Genomic DNA, 18,155 nt, shown 5'->3' with positions numbered 1-18,155 from the left:
GTGAAGGCTTCAGAAAACATTTCAAAGACAGTTTATGAGAAGAAAAGCTGATTTTTAACTTCTCAATTATTAGAAAATTGGGGAGAAAAATAATCTGCTCAGTTTAACGTGAACTCACTCTGGCTTGGAATTGGCTGTAAATACAAAAACCTAATTTTAACAAAGCAACTTGAAGTGTTTTATTCAAAAGGCCCAAGATCCAGGAGCCTGATCTTTTCTGACCCTAAAACAGCTCAAGGAAACGACAGCTCTGTGAGGTTAACACTAACCATACACAAACATACAGATACCAAAAAGTCTTGGGTTTTTTTGTTTGTTTGTTTGGTTTTAATACAAAAATCCAGAGATATCATACATCACCATCTCAGATTTCATCTTTCACATTAGAACCCAAATTAGAGGAAAAAGGGGAAGAAAGAGATTATCGGGAGGGGGGTAACAGGGGGAACCGAAAAGTAGTACAACAAATTCCAGGTGTTCATCATTTTAGCTCAACTTTGTAACATTTTCACTTGTCACCACGGGCAACGGGCTTCGATGCTGAACTCTGACCTTTGGAGGAGCAGTTTTCATTTGCATGGAAGAGCCCTCTGATGGTCTGTTAGAGTCGCTGCGTACGTGCAGATACAAACCGTTTTTAAAAACAGTCCCATCAGCAACACCAGTGACTCTGCCAGGAGGCTTGCTGGAACCATGTTGACCAGATCTAGAACCGATTATCATCAATAATAAAGAGCTTCATTGATCCATTATGGACAGGAAGGTGTCTATGGTATTGCTTAGATCTATCCGGCTTTCTTGGCGCTATGTAAAAACATTAAGAGTGTATTTGGAACGGAGCACAACACACAAACTTTACAGTTTTTTAAATTCTGTGCTACAAAGTGCTCCTTAACGACAAACAGAGGATTACATATTCCCGAGCTGAACTAGGAACCGTGAGGGAAGCACAAGTTGGACCAAAAAAAAAAAAAAATCTGTTCACATGTCAGGCAGCCTTCCTCCGAGCCGTGTCCCTGCAGAGATCCGGCCATTATTTCTCACACACACGCGCACACACACACGCACTCCACTGCAGTGCCACGTGTAGATTGACGGTCTTACCGGAGCACAGGTGAGTGTTACAGCAGATACAGGTGCACCTGTGCTCGCTGGATGTCCTCGGCGTCTAACTTCGGGTCCTCGGTTAACTCTTCCCCGCTCAGCTTCCTACAGATCTGTCAGAGATCAGATCCACTCAGCTCAGTCCCTCCCGTTCCCCGGTGACAGTCGTGTCCTATTTTCGTTTTAAATGAGCTTTTCTTTTAAAATAAAGAGAACGCAGTATGCGATAGGCGTGTCACAGCTCCACTCGAGTGGTTTGCCGTCACCGTTATTCGTCATCTCTGAGGAAACCCCGACAGTCCGTGTCCGTCCGTCACAGTTTCTCCCAACAGTCTGCCAATAACTGTTTAGTTTTTCATATTCAGCGTGGTTGGTAGCTCTATTAAAAAAGTAAAATGGCCGTTCTGTTAGCTTCCCCGCCCCCCCCTCCCTCCCTCTTTACCACAAATATACAACAACCGCACACATGCTCACACACACACACACACACACACACATACACACACACACTCCCTAGATGCACATACACACACAGTCCTGATTTTCACCATGTGGGAGAGAGCCAAGCCATACCCGGTCAGACCCAATTAAGCTGAGCCGAAGAACGAAACGTCCCATTTCGCTCCCCCGTGTCTGGCTCTACATAATGGCTGCCAGGCGTACCACAAGGCTCCGCGTGCTAGGCCCAAAATTCCTTTTTTCTCATCCGCTGTTTTTGTTGTTCTTGCCGCGCTTCACATCTCGTTGGCGAGCTCCTCCGTTTCCGTGGAGACGTCTCCGTTGGCCATCTTGGTGTTCTCCTCGTATCCAGGGGGCATGAAAGCTAACGTGTAGGGGTAAAGCTTGTGACACTCGCCGCGGTACGACTCCGTGCGCTCTTTGCAGTCGCCGAAGACACCGTTTCGGAGGACCTCCAGGACCTCTGTGCAGATCTGGTCGGAGGGAGAAGAGGAATGGGTAGAACAGAAATGAAAAACGGATTCAAATGTTTCACCAAACAGCTGCAGAAGAAAAACAAACACAAACCTGTATGGTTCTGTTGCTGAGTGACTCATCTAGTGCGGTGGCCAACTCTGCTGCCTTCGTTTCCGTAGATGAGTCCAAATTCACCATCATCTTAGCAGCTGCAGGAGGGAGAGGAGAGTATGAGTCGTAGTGTGTGTGCGCATGTATTAATAATGTGTGTGTGTAAGAGAGAAAGAGTCCTACCAGCTAGTCGGTGTGGTATGGAGTTGGAGTGTTTAGTGAGGTAGGCCTGGTTGAAGCTCTTGGCGTTGCTGTCTCCAAACAGCCGGGTGATCTCCTGCTTCAGGACCGTCCGAACCACCTCTGGCAGCTCTTTGCTCTCCGACACTGGAACGAGGTAAGAAAGGAAGGTGATGTATTGGGTGGAAGGAGGAACACATGATGAAAGAAACATTGAGGGAAGTAAGTTAGGGAAAAGAAAGGAACAGAACCAACAGAAGATAAAGAACTTCATTTACCTCCTTTAAAGAAGCGTACTAGACACTGGTGTAGCCATGGATGGTCTGGGTCAATGGCCAATGCCCTCTTCACTGATTGGAGCATCAACAGGTACTTTTCTGAAAGGAGAAAGCAGATGTGTGTGAAGGGTAAAATAAATATCAAATAGCTCCTGAGTGATGTTGAGTTAAAATGAACCTGCTAACCTTTCCTGAAGTAGATCTCAAAGGCCATTAGATGTGTGTCGATTTTGTCTTTCACCAGGTGTTTGAGAGGCATCAGGAACTTGACGGCTTCTTCCAGTGGATTTTCTACCTGTAAGCAGGAATTTAAAAAGGAGAGGAACTGTCAACATCACTTTGACCAATTTCAGTTCGCTCCATCGTTTCGGGCCATGCTTCTCACACTAACCTTAACCAATTTGTCGGGAATGAGCTCCTCCTTGGGCCCTCCGATCTCCTCGTCGTCATCCTCCTTCTTCTTCTTCTGGTTTTTAAGCTGCTTCTCCTTCTCTGCATTCTTCTTCTCCTCCTCCAGCTGGGCCTTCTTCTGGGCTCTCCGCTGCTTGTTCCTGAGCTTCTTCAGCTCTTTGTCCGAGAGGTTAGCTACAGACCAGAGTCAAAACAGCGGCGTTAATGATGGACAAAATGTACTCCTATATTCTGTTTCTTTGTCCAGGACAGCTTTGAATCGTGGGATAAGACACCTCAGGAAACATGAATCTATAGTAGCTTCCTGCTCCTCACCAGTGTCGGCCTGCAGCTCCTTGCTGTCATCGGTCAGTGGATTGTCGTGAAGGCTCAGGTAGATCTGGATGGCGGTGACAGCGGCCTTGTAGTAGAAAGGATGCATCCGGAGCACGTCCTCCAGCTTCAGCAGGTCCACGTAGGAGCGTAGCGTCATCTTCCTCATGCAGTAAGTGTGGAAATCAAACTGGTCGTCGGTGATCTCCACAAAATGCTGAATGGTAGAAAGCAGGGAAGAGGAATACAATGTGAAGTGACCCATAAAAGACCGTGACAAGCAAAAGGTAAAGAGTCTCACGTAATACAAAGAAGTATTATCGCCGAGGAAAGTCTCACCCTTTCGATCTCATGGCACTTCTTGAGAGCCTCCCCAAACTTGTTCATGGACTTATAGGCGAGTGCACACTCCGTCTGGAACCACATACACTGCATCTCGTTCAGGTTCTCAACTGCGGACGCTCCTTCCTGAAAAGACCAAGACAAAAACAGACATGCATGAGGACAGAAAATGAAAAGGGCTCCAATATACTTCCATTCAAAAATCATCAACTTCTCTCAAGAAATAGTCTTTTTTTTTTTTTTTTTAATGAGTCATTATATTCTCAATTGCTTAATTCTAGCCCTCCAACAAGTGTGCTGTAAGTCATTTTGGAAATTATTGCTCCATTATTAAGATTTGAGGACTTGTATGTTTGCCATGTGGGCGTTGATTGACAGGTGGCCCACCTCCTACTCTCCCCAGCTCCTGGACTCACATTAAATCTGACTATAATTGCAATATTTCACTAATGCTACTTGATAACTATACCTGCTGTGTCAGATATTAACACAAGTGGGCACTGCTGTGTTTCCAGAGCATGAAAGGCAAAATCCCACACTCCTTATTTGGAAATGAGCTCTAGAAACTGGAACGTGGATTTTTAAAAACTTTGGTCAGAACTGAGCTAGGAATTTCCCCATTTCTAGCCTTCATGCTAAGCTGGCTGTACATTAATATGCATCGTGCGGATATGACAGCATTATCAAATTTCTAATCTAACTTTCTGCAAGAAGGTGAATATGAGCAAGTTCTCAGTTTAGACAACATTTTTCTTACAAGAGAAATGCCTTAACTGTAACAGTCTTTGCACTATTATTTATTTTGATGTACGTTTCTGTTTACTCATCTCAGCCTCTGATTCCCACGCTTATATACACACAGAACACCCACAGAGTAACCCTATGCAATACAATAGATGCCTTCCATTCCACATGATTAATTCCTGAAAACTCATTATGAATGAAATATGGAGTTGCTTTGTTGTTGAAGAAATAATCCTGTGTTTTTAATCCTGTGTTAATTTGTCATAAATGAATATTCCACCTGTTATTTCAGGTTTAAGGACAGTATATAAGTGCTATCGGATCTCAGGGCTGTATTTGTCCATCATGGACAGAAAACACATCTATGATTTTTGTTTTGACATTCCAAAAAAGCTTTCTCGACTCGTCAGCTCTCAGCGTGTCACTTTTCCCCCTCACCCGTGTGAACTTGGAGCACATTTCCTCCGCCTCCTTCACCATGCCAGCCTTCAGCATGTACTTGGCACATTTGGAGTTGATGAATCTATCAGCGGTGTCCAGAGCCTGCGCTTCGTCCATCCACTGGGCCGCCTCTTTGATGTTCCCAGCGTGCTGAAGGAGGAGAAAAAGGTCAATGCGACAGTGATGACAGCGCTCCCGAAATACAAGCGAGAGTGAAACAAAGAGAGCGTTACCTTGTAAATCTTGGCTTTGATGAGGAAGAGTTCGATGAGCGTGGGCGTGCTCTCGATGGCTGCGTTGATGTATTCTAGAGCCTGCGTCTGTTGGTCAACCATGTCACAGTGCTGCGCCAGGAAGTACTGCACCCAGAGCAACGTGGTTGGCGGCTCCTCCTTACCGTCATCTGTGACAGAGAGAGCAGAGTCTGAGCAGAGTCTTAACATTTTAAACTAAAGACTACAACTGATACTCATTATTTTCATCCAGATGTTACAATCTTGTGTCATTTTCTTCTCACCGTTCTGACTGAACATTCTACAGCTTTTTAATGAGGTTTCATAGCCGACCACCAACTCCTCTATTATTGCCACCTGAAGAGAAAAAGAAGATAAAATACATGAGTTCAGCTGCAGAGTGAAGTATGAACTTGTATTACAAAGAATTCAGGGTTCCTACACCTTATCTTAAATCAAATTCAAGCTCCTTTCAAGCGTTTACAAGTAAGTAGCCCGACACAAAAAGATAAGTCCTGTTCAGTAAAGATAAATGTTTCCACTCAGTTTGACCTCTCTTCCTTCAGTGCGTTATGTAAGCTGTGCCACAGTCAAATGAGGGGAAAGGCGTCACTGTGATTTAGATTTAGATCAGTCATCAAACGTGGCTGGCAGCAGCGTTAGTCACCTTTTCTTTGTCGTTGTACAGAGATTTGAGGGTTGTGAAGACGGGCGGACAGCCTTTACTGAAGTTCATCCTCAGGTACCTGTCCAGACACTCTCTGAACTTCTCACCTACAGAGAAACAGTATGAGTGGAGAAGATCCGTCAGCTTTTACACAAACTAAATACTTCCACACTTCCTTCAAGTTTAACTGGTGATTATAAAACAACGTAGAAATGGAGTCTAAAATTCAAGTGTGAGAATAGCATGAACATGAGCATATTAAAAACTGAATACAGCTCCTAGCTTTTTTCTTAAAGTTCCATTGATGGAAATGTTAACTCAAGTTACTGTTTTAAGGTGAAAGGAGATGTATTATTGGCCGCACCAGAAAGGAAGTTGAGCGGCAGGCGACGTGGAACCAGGCCTTTAGGAAACTTCTCCCAGGTCTCCTCGTAGATCTTGTGTCTCTCTTCTACACTACCTAGGGAAAAAAAAAAAAAAAAAAGATTTTCAGTACAGTGTGGCCAACTATGGCTTCTTTAATCACAGTAAATCAGTGATGCTGCTGGTGTTTCTAAAAGAAAGGATTAGGTGTCATACTTGGTTTGAGAGCTCTTTCCAGCCCGTGGTAATAGGACCAGTTCTCTGGGTTCCTCTCCTGCAGGCGTTGGTAGACTTCTGTAGCCTCGTCCAGACGCTCCAACCTCAACAGCAACTCTCCTGCAGAAAAAAAAAAGAGTGAAAGTGTCAAAATCACAGAAAGAGTAAAAAGAAAAATGTAGATTGGACATATATGCTATTAGATATACACCCTGACATTTCATTGCTCATTTTCTCTGGATGGAAAATAACAAGTACAAAACAACTAGAGGACAAAAGTTCAACTGCTCTGTTGATATCTGATATCATGTACAAATGTCCACAATGACTGGTTCAGCTAAGCATTTCAATGTCAAATGATGACTAATTGTACACTTTGGGTCAGACCTCGTGTCTCCTCCACCGCCAGTTTGTCACAGATCTGCTTTTCATAGTTGGACAGATGCTCCAGAGCCTCCTTGTTCAGGCCTGCTTCCCTCAGCACCTGGTTCTGGTACAGCAGAAGCTCGCTGTACTCGTAGTCCACTTTGTCTGGAGACGTCTATACACACACACACACACACACACACACACACACACACACACACACACACACACACACACACACACACACACACACACACACACACACACACACACACACACACACACACACACACACACACACACACACACACACACACACACACACACAAAGAAAAAAAAAGCAGGAGAGGTGTTACTGCCGTTATTATTTTTATACAAGCAGTAGTGAAACATTACTGGAACTGCTGAGTGGATTTCATTGTACACTGTTCAGGAAACTCTGCATCATTCTTCAAGTATACGTGTATTTTCCTTCTCACACAAGCTTTTTTTGTCTAACACAGATGGCACAAAGACAGGAAGCGGACTGGTCTTATCAGGAGGGAACCAGTGAGAGTGAGCTCTATTGTTGTTCTGACCAAGACGGGCAGAGACAACGCCAACGCTGAAAACTCTGTTGACTACTGTAACCTCACCTACAAATCTGCCCTACCATTTTAAACAAGAAATAACTCTTAAGCTGCTCATGTGTCAAACCTGTTGTGTTTTCCTGAACTCCTCGATGATCTTTGCTGCCATCTCGTAGTCTTCCAGGAGGTGATAGGCGATGGCGTAGCCGATCCAGGAGGCCCGCTGTGCTGGACGCAGCTGCAGCAGCTGGTACCGCGTCTCCTATGGGAGCAACACGGGAACGCAGGTTTATTTTAGTCATGCTTAACATCAGAACTGACAGTGTGGAAGAAGACTAGCTGATGAGTCTCCCGTGCTGCAGCTACAGAGATGATGGGATAGTAGGTAGCACGAGCTGAAGAAGAGCAATTTTGCTGATTCATGGTATTGTCAGCACTGTTGCTAGCTGGCTCAGAGAGAGAATAAGGGGGGAAAAAAACATCACACACACACACACACACACACACACACACACACACACACACACACACACACACACACACACACACACACACACACACACACCTTTTGTCTCTGGTCCATATTTTTAATCCTTTCAACCAGACTTTTATCTTGCCTTTTCATACCTCTTGCTAAATAAGCATCTAAATCCTGGTCTGTGTCCCAGGAGAGCTGTTCTACATTGTGAAGACTGACTGCAACCTGATACCAGCCTGCTGATTTGCTGCGACCTCTGCAAATCAGTGCCGTACTGCGTCCTGTACGAGGGCGCGGGTGGGGGGGTGACAGATGGGGGTGTGAGTATTCTGGAAAAATTCTCTTCCCCTTGCAAACTGCTTATGTCTGTTTGTGCTTTTGTACTAAAAAAAGAAAAGTCCCCTGTATCTCACCACAGGGTCTCTGGCTCTAGAGGTGTGTTCTCCTGTGGCTAGTCAGGTTTTTTTTTTTTTTTTAAATGATCCTCAACATATCTCGGAATTATTTTCTAGCCCGGACTCTTGCACCCTCAGTCCCCTCTGTCAGTCCTTACCCTGTAGCCCTCCAGGTCTCTCATCTGGATCTGCAGCAGGGACAGGTCCCGGAGGATCTGCAGGTTGTCCTTGTCCCACTTCAGGGCGTTACGGTAACACTTGATGGCCTCGTCGTACTTCTTATCCGAACGCTGCAGTAAGCCGTAAACGTGCCAGCCTGGGACGCGCAGGGAGTTAAGGAAGAGACAAACACTGTCCTCCACATGATGATCAAACTGATATCTAAAAGTGTACAGATGTGGTCAGAGATGTTAAGTCAGTGGGGTCAACGTGGGGCCAGATGAACCTGATCTCCAGCCTATTCAAAACGCTCTTCCACTGATTAAACCTAACAGGATATACACATGTGTACACACTGAATATAGCTGCCATTTGTGGCTTAAACATCAATAAGTGTCACTTTATCCTGCAGTGAAGAAAGTATTGAGACAAAAACTCAAATACAGAGCCAGGTGAGAAAAGAGACGCCAGGAAATCATAGCCTCCTAAAAATGCTGCACTATTATTGGTTTATAATAATCTAATGAGCAGACCCACACCTCCGCACATTTTCCACCAATAAAGATGCTGCTTGTAAAACTGTCTGTGTGTTAACGATTTATTTATCAATTATATACCAAATATACATCATATAAATCAGTATCAGAGTACTTTTACATAATTATTATCTCATATGTTATGATCTATTTTAGTCTAGCTTTTTATTTTCTTTCTCTTTCTATTTTTCTGTACATGGTTTTATTTTTAATATAATTTTAATATAATAATTATAATATATATATATATATATATATATATATATATATATATATATATATATATATATATATATATATATATATATATATATATATATATTTAAAATCAGATTAAAAAAACATTTCAGCAGCTGGCGTTTTTGCTTGTTGGAGTAAATTAATTAACCTTGCTCTATTAATTAGTGAATAACGTCAGTGTTGGTTATTGAAAGGTTGCTGAATTCAGAGAGGACTTTAAAAAAAGACAATGATAATCAGAAAATCAGGGATGAGACTCAAGATCCAAATTCAGATGTTACAGCTGTGCAGAAAACACAAATCTAACATTTATGGACAGAAAGCTGCTATATAAGCCTTCCTCAACAGATTAACTATGAATTAAAATGTCTCTTTATAGTTAAGCAATAGCCTATATCCTTTAAAAATACACACCACACTATCAGCTAAACAAGAAGGGGTTTCTGCAATAGACACTCAAGATAAGGAACGACAAGTGAAGCTAAAAAGAAAGCTGTGTGTTGTCTGTTCAATCACAGATATGTTGACTTCAGGCTGAGATAGCACTTATCTGCTGGAAATGTGCGCAGATTTCCCAGAGAAGGAGAGAGCGTAAGAGAGAGAGAGAGAGAAGGATGTGCTGACTATGCTCCACAGAGACCAGAGCTCTTCTACGCAATGGCGTCTCAAGGTCCTGTAGCCTCTAACAAACACACACACTTTACAATACACACTGCAGATATTCAACAGCTTCATCTAAAACCAATCTCCATCTCTGAAACAGCTGGTGCCCCAGTACAATCGGGCGTGTATGAAAGGATACAGACGTGGCTCCTGAGGTCGTTGCGCAGGCCTCTTCTCACCAGCTCGTAGGCCTCCTCCTTCTTCCCCAGACAGTTCAGGGTCAAGCCCTTCATCGCCAGGGTCTCTGAAAAGGGGAGCAGACATTGAGGAATACATATCACAGATGAACGGAGATCTTTTTCTGCACGTGTCATCTGCTGCTGCTGCTGCTTACCTCCATGCTCTGCAAACTTGGGGTTGGACAGGATTTGTTTGCAGAACTTGAGCCCGTTTCTGTACTGTTTGTGTTCGTAACATCGCTGTGAAAGGAAGGAGAGAGAAATCACGTTAGGCCAAAGCTCGTCCTGCAGTTCACAGCTTTGACCCACCCTAAAACTATTCAGTGCGGTAAAAAGAGAGAAAAAAAGCCTGCTAGTGTTAGTGTGTTTTATTGTTTGTGATTCACACTGATTAACTAGAGGATGGTACAAAGAAGCAGTATTCTTCCAACTTTAAAAAATGTGCACGTACTGCACATCAAACTTATAAAAAACAAGAAACACATTTTTATAGCTTTAGTTTGCCATTTGGAAGCTAGCAAGCTCTGAAGTAACAACAACAACAAATCCCCCCGAAAAAAGAAACTTCCAGAACATTTATGGGACTTCTGCACACAGCTGAGATCTCTCCATTAAGTATTAAAAACTTAAAGAAAAGACTCTCGGCCCTACTGTTCCATTTAAATATGTGGTTTCACCATCGTCAGTACACCAGATCTCTTTTTAAGCTGATCACCAACTATCTGGGGAGATAGTGATTGTGACTGTGTGAGAGAGAGACAGAGAGACAGAAGAGTTTAGCTGGCAGATGGCAAAGACTTCCCTAATGATGAGAGGGAAAAAAAAGAAAAGAAATTACGTCAACTTCACCGACGGGTGCCAAGGTCGGTTATGAAATTATAAGTAATTCACTGTTAAACTAAAAGGAGGATTACGCCATTATAGACACACACACACTTAAATCTAACTGAGCTGTATGAAGGACAATGTGAAATATATAAATGTATAGACACTAACACAGGCATCAGCGGCCTCACACTTGAAGCATTGAATTAAGTGACACCAATTCAAACTATAACCTACATACAGAACCATTGCCTACACTCTGTAGGTTTGCAGAGCAGCTAACAAAACTGATCTCTTATTTTGTGGCACAACACAAACAAGAAGTTGGCCACAAGTGAAACTAGAACGGAGTGCGACTTTTTTCTTCACGAGTCAATTTCACAATATGTGGTTTTTTGCCTTCATTAAAATTCAGAGGAAGGGTGCCAAAGAATGTGTGAGGCCTCTCCGGACCCGACCCGAGCCGTGCCAGCCTGAGGTGCTTATTAACATTGAGCAGTTAAATATATGTAATGTAGCGATCAGCCGCTTTTTAAGATTGGCAGTCTGTTACATAATCTGTAGCTCCTAAAGTTTTTTTAAACACTTTAAGATGAAGTGTGGTTGCGTGAGCTCTGTTATGACTAGTGGAAGTATTTGAGTTCAGATATTGTAGATAGCAGCTAAAGCAAAGTCTTCATCATCGTAACAGCGTCTACCACCTGTGACGACAGCCGACGTCTACAACGAGCACCGCTTCAAAGAGGCGCGAGTGCATTATGCATGTATACAGATGCGAGTACACACACACTGTATTTTTTTAATGTCAAGTCAGCAGCATTAACACCACCAGCTGTGCTTATCCAGCATGTTCTGCACCTCACCCAAAATAACTCCCGCCCCCCCCCGGTCCCCCTCATTCACCCCTCCCGAATTACAGAGAGAGGCTGTCAGTGCTCCGAGCTGTGGGGCACGCTGCAAAAGGAGCCGGGGGGAGCACAGAGAAACTGTTCCAAAAAAACTTCTTCCAACAAAAACACAAATACTGATGTTACATTCACATCATGTCAGAGGGAAGGTGGTGACAGTGCAACATTTTACTCGTCTTTCTACGGGTCTAATTTCACTCTGAAGCTACATTATTACATCTGGAGATAAGACTGAGTGTCAGTTTCAGTGGAGCCTTCTGTGCCAGCAGGAAAAAAGGATTTATTTTCATATTCAACTGTAATCTGTGTGATACTCTAAAAAGGTCGTGACATCTATATATACACACACACACACACCGAAATCTACTGATAACAGATTTGTCATGCACAAAGCACTGCAGTGTGTTTTCAGTCAGACTCAGGCCTGTTAAACTCTAACTGTCCCACAGTGTTCAGCACTGAGCCAAAAGGCAAAAAAAAAAATTAGAAAGACAAAGGTATTGGGAGTATATGGAGTAGGCATGTTTCTACAGGTATCAGTGAAAGTAAATGAAAACCTGTCACTCTATTACACAGCAGTTTAAACTCCTCCGAGTTAGGATTTTACAATTCTGACAAGTTATCATGACAGCAGCGGTTTCCTCTGATGAGAGAAGCATTTAGAGTTATGATAAAATAATCCACCTGGACTGTGCTTGCACGTTATTTGATTGACAATGGCCTCTCTCTCTCTCTCTCTCTCTCTCTCTCTCTCTCTCTCTCTCTCTCTCTCTCTCTCTCTCTCTCTCTCTCTCTCTCTCTCTCTCTCTCTCTCTCTCTCTCTCTCTCTCTCTCTCTCTCTCTCTCTCTCTCTCTCTCTCTCTCTCTCTCTCTCTCTCTCTCTCTCTCTCTCTCTCTCTCTCGTCACTTGTTGATGCAGCGTGAGGAGAAATTAGAAGTGCCTGGTTGGTTCGATGAATCTCCCTGAAAAACTAAAAACAGAAGAATAATTTTCATGTAGGAACAAGACGCCTTAGAGCTGCTGATGAAATAACCATTTTTAATTTTGAGAAGATTAATCGTTTAGCTTGGCTGCAGTATGGAAAAGAACTACATGGAAATTCATCCAACTCCACTACCATGCACAAGTTGGACAGCTGCCAACTTATAATAATGCATTTAGGCTGCCAGTCTGAGAGAGCAAAAATAAAAGAGGGGTGTGGTCCTCTTCTGACTACGGCCAGAGAGAAAACTGTTTCAAATCTCAAATCACATCCCCCCTCCACTGCAGAAAGGTTAATCACTGTCATTTTATTGTGGGGTTTCTCACTTATACAACAACAATTTCAACCAGAACTAAATGCTTACAGATCTCTTTTCTAACTGGGACATAAAGGTCACTTCACTTTATTAGGAGTGTTCAACAATGATGTCTGGCTCGGGCCGGTGTTTGACATTAAACTCTGATAAATGTAGAGGTAATGTGCAAAGAGAATCGACAACACAACACACACCGAGAGTCAATAAACAGGAAGAAAGCCTGCAGTGCATCTCACACACAGTTTAGCATGGCGGCAAGATTGATTGTAACTTTAATTAGATTATTATTCAGAGTGATTTGACTGTCATTTTTGCATTTATCCTGCATTGCTCTGCAATACAATTGTCATCACCTAATCTTCCCCTGCTCATTTATTCCGTTATTACACGTGCAATCTCTCAAACACCACTTAAATCCATTAACAGTGCAGCCTGACAGCAGTCGAGGGGAAAAGCAATACCCCCTCTGAGGTATGCAGCAAACGCAGGCTCCAACTTTTCAAGATCAGGTGCAGGTCACAGGTCTCTTCTCCCTACCAGGAGGTACCAGCCCCATTGCTTATGTGCTGATAAACACCCGCTAACCCTCCGCAGAGCCCCCAGCACTTTCAAAACAATGATGTTTATCTGGATCTGTGTAGTGACAGTTCCTGGAAAGCAGCACAACACAAGACTGTCAACCAAAAAACCACAGCAGAGAGGAAATAACTGTTCAACCTGGAGTAAACCACGCAGCTCAGATCACCAGCACATAGGGCATAAGTAGAAAAAAAGAGCTCTGACCTACATAAAGCTGAGTGCGGATAGTAAACACCGGGACTCTAATATTTAGGAGAGGGATGGGTGGATGGATGGGGTGGCTGCCGGAGCACAGCAGGCCTGAAGCAGTTATAGATTTGCTGACACAGACACACCGGTCCTTCCCTCCTTTTCACCCATGCACCACCGGTGTGACTGAACCTACCCTGGGCCGGTGGCGGTTCTGTGTGCAGGCCGAGGCTCCACACATTGAATAAAAATGGCATTTCGCTAAAAGTCAGCTAACACCAAATATATCTAACCCGGTGTTAGCTAACGTCAAATGGTCAGATAGTGAGCAGGTTAGCATGGGCCACGAATGAGCAAAACACACGTACATGAACAGGCAGGTATATTCCGGTAAAGACAACGACAAACCGCACCGGAGGATTATAAAAATAGCTCGAAATGCTAAATTAACAGCTCACACCACCGTTACTTTCGTTAGCTTAGCCGTCGTGGAGCCCGGCGGTAAGTTAGAGGCCTTCCGCCAATAAACGCTAAATTTAGCTGTTTGAATGAGTTTATTTTTAGTATTATTAAATTTTAATCACGGTGAAAATGTGTCAGAATCACCACAGTCACGAACAACCATTAGGGCTTCACGTTACAGTGACAGCGCACATCAGGGCCGGGTGAGCTATCACGGCTAACACATTCAGTGATGCCATCTTGCTAATGCTAACAGAGCTACACCGACACACAGACGGAGCTTTAAAGTCGCCCCGGTGTCGGTGTTAACGGCAGCTTCAAGTTGCCCCGCTTCCTAAACTACCGACTCACCAAAATCCTCTTGAAGAGCGCGTTCTCTTTCGGCGGTAAAGTAACTGTCGGCATCGTTGCAGCTGGGATGAGTTTCCCCCCTCGACCTCAGCACATGTAGCTAAAGTTAGCCCGGGCAGTCGAGACGAGTCGAGCGGAGTGACGGACCCGGATCGCCCGCTGCAGCCGCTCCGCCGCTCCGCTCGATTGCTCCGTTTTCTCTCCTCACGTTTCTGGCGGAAGCTGCGAAAAAGCTTTCCAAATGGCGGCGGATGGGTGTTACATGATGCAGCCATCCATTTATTGGTTTTGTGACAAATAAAGACACGTATTCTTTTAGTAATAATTTGTGTCCTATATTGTTTACAAAAAATGTATTTCCCCTTTTGATCATTCACTGTTTTTGTTCTCCTTCCTTCACTTGGGTGTGCCTATGTAGGTCTAAACAAAAGAAAATATTTCAATATTTATGATCAAATACCTCGATATATATTGTACAATATTGTAGAGATTACTGTACACTCACGGACTATTCACAGAATGAGATTTTTGATCATCAATAATGTGGATATGATAACTAAATGGTTAAAGGAAAACAATAGAATAGGTGTTTTGAGAAATCCAGAAAATTACATCACTTTACTGTAATGCAGCCTTTAAAACCAGGAAAAGACAACACTTATGTCATATGACATTATTATGTCTAGGATGCTATCTAATCATGGTATCAGTGTCATAGTGATATCAGTATTACAGCCACACTGAGACAAACCAATTTTGTTTTTTGAGATCATGATTAAAGTCATAAAGGTTGTAATAGCCTATCATGTAACCACTGTAGTGGGGCAGCTGCGTGCAGATTTTGGTGAAATCGTTTTCTGTGTGATATAAGCACCACATTTGGTACAGGGATTCATCTATACAAAAATTACATTTGACACTTGAAAATCAACCTGTAATGGCACTCATAGTGAATGTCATGCACTAATAGAATCTCCATGTTTCAAAACATAGATACTGACCCATCAAACATTAAATTTGGACAGTTCCAGTAACCATCATTTGGTGACCATCTTGAAAAATGGTTGCCATATTGAATCCAGATTGGATTTCATGCTTGTATCACCATCTGAATCATTTTGCACCACTGCTCCAATACTGGCAGGCTTGCAGTCGACCTCTTCCACAAAAACAGGCAATGTCTTCCAAGTCTGTGTGGTTCTTTCTGTGGAATATACACACAACAATCATAATATGGTGCTAATGTGCCAGAAGATTGAGTATTTTGTTATTTGTGAAACATGAACCCAAGCTGATACTGGAGCTACAGGTCTGCTTTGAATGCACTGCTTGGATTCTTGTTTAGCATGCATCTATAAACCTGGACAAACCTACTGACACTGTGACATCTTACATCAACTTTTGTGAGGATATGTGCCCAAAAAACGTTCTGCACCTTTAATTACAATAAGCCCTGGTTCATCATAGCATAGTTCAGGCAGCTTTGTCAGGCCAAAGAGGGGGCCTATAGGGGTGAGGACAGGATCCTGTACATCTAGAAATCACAGGAGCAACTACGAAAAACTGAAAAACAGGTTTTCTTCTAAAGATACTGTGTCAGTTTGGAGAGGCCTGCAGAACATCACTAGCTAAAAGAAACCCTCCTCTCACTCTCTAGAGAACCTTCAACTAGCCGGAAACCTGAATGTTTTTTAACGGCAGGTTTCATAAGCCCACTTTTGCATCCCACACCAGCTCCAACTGAGACATCACCCAAACAACTCCAACCCCTGCTATCACCAACCAGGAGCTGAACATGCTCAAAACTGTGGAGGTTACAATGGACTGCAGGAAGATTCCCCAATCACTGTCTCCTTCATCATACTCAACAGCGCTGTGGATGTGGAATCCATCAGGTTTCTGGGATCTACAATCTCCCAGGGCCTGAAGTGGGACTCAAACATCAACACAGTCATAAAGAAAGCCCAGCAGAGGATGAACTTCCTGCACCAGCTCAGGGAGTAGCTGCTGATCCAGTTCTACACTGCTGTCATTGAGTCTATTCTCTGTACATCCATCACTGTCTGGTTTGGGTCGGCCACAAAACAGGACAAGAACAGACCACAACGGACAGTCAGATCTGTAGAAAAGATTATCAGTGTTGACCTGTCCATCATCCAGGACCTGTACACCTCCAGAGGCAGGAAACAGGCTGTGGAACTCACTGCAGAACCCTCACACCATGAACATAACCTGTTCCAGCTTCTGTCCTCTGGCAGGAGCTACAGAACAGGTCATACCCAAACCACCAGACACAGGAACAGAGTCTTCTCCCTCACCATCACACTTATGAACAGTTAACTCTCTGTGGCTCTGTGCAACAATCCTAGAGCACTTTAATACCCACTGCACCTACAAATTATATATATTTATTTTAGTCCAAATAGAACTGTGCAATACATTTAACTGACTACTGTATATATGAACAGGCTGTATATGGTGTACATAACCAACTACTCTATGTGTACTAAGTAATCATTTTTTGACCATTTAATATTTATCTCATCACTGTAAACTTCTTTGCACTGTTTGGATCCTGTTTAAAATTCACAGAGCAGTTTCATCTGCATTTAGTCTTTCCTTGTGTATATTTCTGAAGATGAGTTGAGTTTGAGTTGTTATTGTGTGCAAGTACATTAAGAGCCACTAAACCAGAGTCAAATTTCTTGCATGTGTAAACATACTTAAGATAATTCTCAAGAATAACTTCACCAGATACAGTACATTCCTCTGATATCCCTCCTTAAACAGGCCATTATATTCAGTTTATTCTCATAAAGTTAGGACTTTTTTATCAAAAATATGCTACTCTTGTAATATTACAACCTTTTTCTTGTAATCTCAGATTTGTTTCCTCTCAGTGTGGCCTGAATATTCGTATGTTGTATGTTTAAGCTTCACTGTGCAGAATGATGAATGTGCAGAGTTTGACACTCAAAGGTTGTTTTCACATTCATCTGCTGAAGGCGTACTTTCTTTATAACAGGCCTAAAAACGTTCTTATTCAGGGAGGCTTTTTCATCAACTCACTACCAGCTCACAATTACATCTCATGTGTTTAATCTGTACAAAACCCGAAAGTGTAAACATAGCAAGTTGTGGTTTTACAGGGGGTCATGTGACTATTTCTTGGGTGGGCACTGTGACTTCCTAGAGTTTTGCCACAGTGAGGTTGCCAGGCTACCAGTAGAGATTCCTGGACATCACTGCATCTGGCAAGAAATAGTCCAGCACACAAACTTCCATAAAACCACGAGTTTATACTTTTTACACTTGTGTTTTTGCAAGCACTGTCAATGACATCAGTTAGTAAGAATATAATATGGTAGCGCGAAGATAAATATTATTTACTGTGATGAATAGTTCAAATTACAGGCTGAAGTTTTTGGTCTGACTTGCTCTCACTCTGTCGCACTAGTTCTCCGTTTCAAGCCTTATTTTGGCTCCAGTATTTTTAATGTGATCCATCCACCTCATGTGGAAATAAAACAAACAACAAGATGTACAGCTGAAACAAGCCCTTAACCCCAGTTGTCAAAATTCCTAATTTATCACATGAGATTATGTGCTGTTATGCTGATCATGTTTTGACAGCGGGTCT

The 18,155-nt window shown here is 43.0% G+C and overlaps 1 protein-coding gene across 2 annotated transcripts; it reads right to left on the bottom strand.

Annotated features, from left to right (window-relative positions):
* Positions 1–304: 304 nt before the first annotated feature.
* Positions 305–14,668, bottom strand: naa15b (N-alpha-acetyltransferase 15, NatA auxiliary subunit b). Of its 2 annotated transcripts, XM_053340273.1 has the most exons (20): positions 14,516–14,668; positions 10,058–10,142; positions 9,863–9,967; positions 8,284–8,441; positions 7,380–7,514; positions 6,705–6,858; positions 6,318–6,437; positions 6,103–6,198; positions 5,739–5,845; positions 5,356–5,428; positions 5,072–5,241; positions 4,836–4,988; positions 3,651–3,779; positions 3,315–3,528; positions 2,980–3,173; positions 2,775–2,883; positions 2,589–2,687; positions 2,314–2,457; positions 2,131–2,228; positions 305–2,036 (listed from the first exon to the last, which is right to left on the bottom strand). In XM_053340273.1, exons 1-20 carry the CDS (start codon positions 14,567–14,569, stop codon positions 1,839–1,841), a joined length of 2,595 nt encoding a protein of 864 aa, XP_053196248.1. In that variant the 5' UTR covers positions 14,570–14,668; the 3' UTR covers positions 305–1,838. The 2 variants fall into 2 exon arrangements, with proteins under 2 accessions (XP_053196248.1, XP_053196256.1); XM_053340281.1 differs by lacking the exons at positions 7,380–7,514; positions 8,284–8,441; positions 9,863–9,967; positions 10,058–10,142; positions 14,516–14,668 and adding an exon at positions 6,963–7,084.
* Positions 14,669–18,155: the final 3,487 nt, after the last annotated feature.

The sequence above is a fragment of the Scomber japonicus genome, chromosome 2 (assembly GCF_027409825.1).
Source record: "Scomber japonicus isolate fScoJap1 chromosome 2, fScoJap1.pri, whole genome shotgun sequence".
Taxonomy (NCBI): Eukaryota; Metazoa; Chordata; class Actinopteri; order Scombriformes; family Scombridae; genus Scomber; species Scomber japonicus.
The sequence above is the reverse complement of the archived record's forward strand: the minus strand, read 5'-3'. Positions and strand labels throughout refer to the sequence as shown.